The sequence below is a fragment of the Scylla paramamosain genome, chromosome 4 (genome assembly GCF_035594125.1).
Source record: "Scylla paramamosain isolate STU-SP2022 chromosome 4, ASM3559412v1, whole genome shotgun sequence".
Classification (NCBI taxonomy): domain Eukaryota; kingdom Metazoa; phylum Arthropoda; class Malacostraca; order Decapoda; family Portunidae; genus Scylla; species Scylla paramamosain.
In genome coordinates, this window is record NC_087154.1 from 21,772,114 (window position 1) to 21,779,526 (window position 7,413).

Sequence of the window (7,413 nt, forward strand, 5' to 3'; positions counted from 1 at the left end):
AACAATTTACTGTTTTAATCACACCATGACTTTAACTTGCCACGCAGTTAGCTGTCCTTTAAGGAGGTTTCACAAGAACATCAACGTGATGCCAGTGGTAAGGGTAGAAAGGGGCTGCTGATCACGTGCTTCTCAAGGCCCTAACCAGAATTCTATAGCTAAAGACATTTGAAAAATTGTTTCGCATAACTGAAGAATCCAAGTATACTTGACCAGTTTGTCTTTCCCATCCAGAATCATCATGCAAACCCTAGTGGCTGTCCATTAATTGTTCCACTTGCACGTAACCGTGATTGTGTCTTACGTCACTGCGTTAGTAAGGATGCGCGCGCAGATGTTAAATAAGCTACATTAGAGGCTTTTTATGGGAAGATGGTAAGCCTTGTCCTCATACCCACGGAGGTCGTAGTGTAGTGCTCAGCCTGCCTTCATCAACTTGAGCCCAGTAAGCAGACCTTATCCATCCCTCCTGCTGCTTCCCTCGCAACTAGTCTGTCAACGAGGTCTGAAATAAGTAGCGGAGAACCCTCACGCAGACCCGTACTCTCAGCGACCAATTGTGTGATCAACATGGAGGATTTCATCCAAAAACTTGTGAGCAAATACTATGTTATTTTTCTTACGGTGTTCATATCGATTGGGTTTACGATTTGGGTTTACGCAATATTATAGTTTAAGTTTAGCAACAGTTATTTGTTGTGTATTATTGCTATGGGATGGCAGTGTATAATTTCCAAGGGGAATGTTTCCTTGTTCTATTATTCTGTTGTTTTAAAATTGTTTTCGCGTGCTGCTGTAGTGTGTTCTTAAATACCTAAATTATTATAAGGAAACACTTGATGGGTCTCATGTGAGCCACACAGGTAGTAAAGAACTCCTGGCCTTCCCAAAACCTTCGCATCACTTGCAACAAAAAACTTAGTAGCCAATCAACCTTTAGATAAAATACGGAAAAAAAAAAAATGAATAGGTGATAGAGATAGCCATTTATTACTTTGTGCAGTTATTACGGTGCCTGTCGTGATGATGACAACTTTCATTTCTGTTACAAGGAAAACCTAACGTTATTCACGCCTCATGTCTCGTGTGTTTGCAAGACGCTGATTTAACAGGTAACCCCTTGTCTGTCTGTGTGTGTGTGTGTGTGTGTGTGTGTGTGTGTGTGTGTGTATGTATGCACAAAGGAGGGAGAAAAAAAAAAGGCATGCTAATTGTGTCGTGTGTGTGTGTGTATGTGTGTGTGTGTGTGTGTGTGTGCGCGCGCGTGTGCGTCTGCGTGTGTATGGGTACGTAGGTGTGTATACAAGATTGCTTTACCAATCCTCAGACTCTCTCTCTCTCTCTCTCTCTCTCTCTCTCTCTCTCTCTCTCTCTCTCTCTCTCCATTCATTCACCCTTGACGGCCGCCGCCACCAGTGACTTATTCATACAGAGTTAACAAGAGCATCCTGTACATCTGCCAGCCTGCTGCACCCCTCAGGGCCACCAACAACACTGCAACAACAGCAATAGCAGCACCACTATCACCATTACCATCCACTACCGCCACTACCATCAACAACCACGCCAGTAATAATAATGGCACTGATATCATCAACAGCATCACTATCTTCCTCATCACCACCATTATATCCATAATCACCACTTGCTCATCACAACATTCTCCACCGCCACGAACACCCCCACCATTCCCATTACCTCCTTAAACCGCCAGCATTAAAAAAATAGCATCACCTCTGCCAATCACAACACAGCCGTTGCCATTAGAGAGAGAGAGAGAGAGAGAGAGAGAGAGAGAGAGAGAGAGAGAGAGAGAGATTAATTTGTCTCGTCTTTCCTTGACCATATTGCTGAGATCCGTCGGTAAGTATTTATGTAATATGTCGGTGTCGTGCCAAATCTCTCCCGGGTGATGCCACTGCGCATGCGTACCATATCAGGCGACAGCATCAAAACATCACTCAGGTATTTCATATATTTTTACGTATTATCAAGTACTTTTTGAGATCTTATTGACAAGTTACAATTGTTTTATTGTATGTGGATATGTAAGGATAGGAATGGGGCAAGTAAACAACGGTAGTGAGTGATAACAGAGCACCAAAATCTTCTCCCTTTGCCTAAGTCCTACCACAATGTTATATATTTATGTATTTTACGTATTGTCAGCATCGGTACGAAATTTTATTGACAAATTACTAATGATCCGTTGTCTGTGGAATATTTTAAACATAAAACATGGTGGCAGGACTTGACATATGCAAAGGTAGATTTTGGTGCTCTGTTATCTCTCACTTCCCTTGTTTACTTGCTCCATTCCTATCCTAACATATCCACATACAATAAAGCAATTCCATACCGATGCTGACAATACGTAACATACATAAATATAAAACATTGTGGTAGGACTTGACACAGGCAAAGGGAGATTTTGGTGCTCCGTTATCACTCACTACCCTTGTTTACTTGCCCTATTCCTATCCTTACATATCCATATACAATAAAGTAATAGTAACTTGCCAATAAGACCTCAAAAAGTAGTTGATAATACGTAAAAAATATAAAAAAACCTGGGTGATGTTTTGATGTCGCCTCGATATGGTACGCATGCGCAGTGGCATCACCCGGGAGAAACTTGGACCCGGGAGAGATTTGGCACGACACCGGCCCCACATTTTCACAGCAATCTAATCTAAGCCTAGCCCCAACACCAATCAAGAGGGAATGGTCAGTAATGTTAAGTGACACTATAATTCTTCAGTATTGTTGCATAATACTTCGTAATCAGGTTTTAGAATCCTCTAACATTTCTTTTCTAATCTGAAGTCAAAACCGGCTGAACAGTTCTGCAACAGCTTGGGTATAATGGCGTGGTAGTCTGGGATATGGAAGAGCACAGCCACTCTTACAACCACCTGCAGTAATCTTGGTCTTCCCAGCGGTCATGAGTCGCATCAGTACCCTCCCCTTCTCTTGTGTGTTCATTTATGGCCTCTTAAGTCCTCTCCGTTGAGCTTCGAGTCACTCCGCTGCCAATCATTGCGTTTCCTTCCTCCTGTTGCCACAGTAACACCAGGGAATGTTTCCTGTTCTCGGGACTTGCTGGTCTCGCTGCCGGAAGCTGGCCATTTTCAAAACTATTTTCCACGAAAGAAGAATACCCACATGCTTACAATCAATCATATCATCGACTGCGACTGCATCAGGGAGCTCTTGCCGTCGGAAAGAACCTCTGTAAAGGCATCACTCTAAAAGTCTCCCTAAGTCCCACGAAGGAATGCACTCGCATTAGGAGTGAAAGTGGCAAGTGTCGGTCGAATAACTCTTCATGGTTGATGATAACAACATTTTCCAGTGAAGAAAACATAGAATGTCCAAAACATTCATGATCAGTTTTGCGCATTGTATTTGGGACACCATGTGAATTGAACTGAATTGAATTGAATTGAGTTTGTTGGTATGCTCAGACTTATAAAAGTATGGAGCACAGCTCCTACAATAAATAAATGGTATAAATTTATAATCCAAGAAGTAACTATTTGCAAGTGATTAACATTAAAACAAAAATTAAGTTTTGAAATACACAGAGCTTACCCAAACATACTTAAAACTGCTTTCACAAACATAGATAAATTTTTATGAATGTTTACATTCGTGGTTTGCATCAACAAAGCGTACTTAAAGTATGTAGGCCTGCAAACATATTCTGGTATATACATCGCCCTTAACATCACAATATCTGTGTTATTGCAAACGAAAAGAACACGATATTCATCACCTACAGCGTCAACATCACACGTACTACAGATTCGATCTTCTATAATTACACCAGTGTACCTACCAACATTAATAGGCAACTTATTATTCTAAGTTCTTAATTCTGTCAGCAAAATACAGCTGGTTTTCTGCATCTTGATACTGTATTCTTCCATACCATAATTAATTTTAACTATCCTATAATTACTGCATAAGGATTTTGTTTCAATGTTACTACGCAAAGTTGTTATCCACTGGTCGCTCAATCTTAATTCTACAGTTTTTTTTTTTTTACCCATATCACATTAGGAACACTTTGTGATAACTACAACCATGACATTCCACATTCATCACAGATATTCTTGATACAGGCTAACCATGGTGAAGTATAAATAACCAATCTAAATGCAGTAAACACCTATACATAACAAAACACAATTTAGTTTCTTTGCCGGAAATCATTCTCGCCCAATAACCGATCATTTTACACTTAATATAAATATCAAGTGGATATACACCAAGTTCGCCATACACCATATCATTACTAGTCCTTTTATGTATATACAATGTTTTAAATAACTCAAATGCAGCAACTCTATCTCAACAACAGGATGTCCCCAAATCTCACATGCATAAGTCAGTATTGGCAACACCATGGTAATAAACAAATCAACTTGCATATTAACTGGAAAACCAAACTTCTTACACTTTCCTATTATTGAATACAGTGCCCTTGTTGCATGTTCCTTAAGATCTAACTCTCCTTTTCGAAATCTTCCATTATAATCAAATAATATACCCAAATACCTGTAATCCTCATCCACTTCAATGTTTTCATTATCAAACTCAAAATCATAATTATCTTGGTGAACCCTTCCTCTGCTGAACACAACAATTTTTTATTTGCTACAATTAAGCTTTAATTTCCATTCATTACAATAATCATACAAAGCCAACAATGCCTGCCTCATTGCCTCTTCAGTATCACATAGTATAATTGTATCATCTGCATACATAAGAACTAGAAGTTTTAAACATGTATTTATGTGTGTGTGTGTGTGTATGTGTGTGTGTGTGTAGGGCAACACAAATTAATGAATGAAGGTCCACTAAAGGCGCCAGTCCCTATAGTACAGAATACAGTGAAAAATAAAAAAAAAAAAAAAATCAGAAATTCGAGAAGTGTCTTGAAACAGTTCAAGTCAAAGATAGCAAGAAACAGTCAGGGTGTTCCAGAAAAAAGGAATTAAAGATTGAACGTACTACAATCAACTCTTCCATTAGGAGATTAGGGAGGTGGACAGAATTGGAACGAGAAAAGTAGAAAGCCTAATGCTGTGAGGCTGCGGGATGGGGGAGAGGCATGGAATTAGCAAGATTTGAGCAGTTTGCTTGAAAGAAACGATAAAAGATAGGAGATGCAACATTGTTACGAAGAGAGTGAGAGAGGTTGAAGACAGACCATTTGAGGAGAGGAGTTAATGAGACAAAATTCTTTAGATTCCATCCTGTCCAAGAGAGCAGTATGAATGGAATCTCCCCCCACCATACGAAGCGTACTCTATACATGGACTGATAAGGACCATGTACGAAGTTAACAACTGGGCGGGAAGGGGGCATGAAGAAAAGAAAAGAAAAAATAAATAAATAGAATAAATAAATAAATAAAATAAATAAATAAATAAATAAATAGAATAAATAAATAAGAAAATGGCGGAGACGGCTCAGAACGTACAGCTGCACGGAAGCTGTTTTAGTGAAAGACGAGAAGTGAAATTTTCAGTTTAGCCTTTTAATAAAGGGCAGACCGAGGATGTTCAGTGTAGAAGAGGACAGTTGTGTGTCAATGAAGAGGGGATAGTTATCTAGAAGATTGTGTCGAGTTGATAGCTTAAGGAATTGGGTTTTGATGCGTTTGAATTCTGTCCCAAACACAAATTTTAGAAAGTTCATAAGTCAGACATTTTGTGGTTTCTCTGCGCGAGTTGTTTGATTCCTCAAGGATTGGACGTCTAAGAAAAGATGTCAAAAAGGTGCAGGGTGGTATCATCAGCGTAGGAGTTGATATGATAATTCATTTGGCTTAGAAGATCATTAATGAATAATAGGAAGAGAGTGGATGACAGGATTGAGCCCTGAGGAACACTACTGTTAATAGACTCAGGAGAAGAAGTGACCGTCTATCACAACAACAATATAACGGTCAGAAATGAAACTTGAGATGAAATCACTGAGAGAAGGATAGAAGTCGTAGCAGGGTAGTTTAGAAATTAAAGCTTGTGCCAGACTATACCAAATACTTTTGATACATCTGAGGAAACAGTGAAAATTTCAACAAAGTCCTTAAAACAATAATCAACACTGTCTTCAATTGCTCTCCTCTTCTCATCGACCTTCAAGCTCATCTCTTTCTCCCTCACTCCTTCCCTCGTTCCCTGCTGCATCCTTTCCCATTAACTGTGAGGTTCAAGAGGACAAACAAACACTGCCGGATAGTAGTGGTGCATGCGATCTCGCCTGATGAGACTACTTTTTTGTTGTTTGACCCCAAAGACTGCAGTAAATATGACTAAGAGAGCGAGGCAGTGTTGTGGACCGTTACTGAGCTCATTAAGGGGTGGTGGCTGACTATTATCTTATTAATGGGGAGTTTTCGGAACTAAACCGCTAGATGTCGTTGCTGCTCATCTAACTGTAGGAAAGAGAGCTAAAATATTGTTGTAGTAAATCCCAGGTGCGTAAAGATGCATAGAACATTGATCATCATGTCACTATTGAAATGATGTATCGACTTTTCAGTATCCGGTATGGATAATAATGTAGTCAAATGATCTTTTTTTTGTGTGTGATTATCAAGTAAACTGCTAGCATTATCTTAAACAAATCATATTACAAGTATAAAAACTATTGATTTGGACAATGGAAAAAATAAAAAATCACACTGTACTATATAGTATGACAGTAACATGATATATGGCTCGTTTTTTTTTTTTTTTTTTTGTGTGTGTGTGTGTGGGATTTTAGCATCCCTCTCACGAAGCGAGCGACAAGGCAAAGTAATCGAGAACCAAAACAAACATCTCTCAGGCGATCTCTCAGCTGCTGTAGTGTCCAGCTACCGTAATCCATTGCTTAGGGCGTAGTGGAGATGGGCACCGCAGCAACATTCAACTTCTTGTCCAACAACGTGTTTCTTAAGTTCAACCAGCGCGGCCGAGTCAGGTTTTGGTTAGAGATAACAGCATTAATATCGCCAGGACACTCGAGTTGCCAATTTTTTTTATTGAAATTGTCGTTTCCATAAACTAAGAAGGAGATCTATGTAATTTGGACTTTTGACTGTCACAGACATGTTGCCTTTATGTTTACTGTCGTCTAGATTACAACGTTTCCAATCAAGAGTGTATTCGTTTGGAAATCTTAAGATGACCAAATAAATCTAAATTCCGATTCACTAGAAAATCAACTTACATACATTTGTTCATGAAAAGAGTTTGATTTTACTTGTGTTACTACTTAGAAGGGATTACGTAGAAAAATATATTATATAAGCCCATTGCATCTTCATGTAAATAGAATAACACTGTAGGTATATCTGATATTGCTTGTATGTGAGAGAAGAGTTTGTGTCTGTGCTGCCACCTGGTGACAACCACT

At 39.2% G+C, this 7,413-nt stretch overlaps 1 protein-coding gene across 3 annotated transcripts in view; it reads left to right on the plus strand.

Annotated features, from left to right (window-relative positions):
* Positions 1-251: 251 nt before the first annotated feature.
* The window catches only part of LOC135099852 (urea transporter 2-like), a 17,165-nt gene continuing 10,003 nt past the window's right edge, over positions 252-7,413 (plus strand). The window contains exon 1 of one of the 3 annotated variants that reach the window (XM_064002459.1): positions 252-594. In XM_064002459.1, coding sequence (XP_063858529.1) covers positions 571-594 — 24 coding nt within the window. In that variant the 5' untranslated portion in view covers positions 252-570. Of the gene's footprint in view, positions 595-2,586; positions 2,728-7,413 lie in introns of those variants that run through there. The other 2 variants (XM_064002460.1, XM_064002462.1) reach the window with 2 other exon arrangements.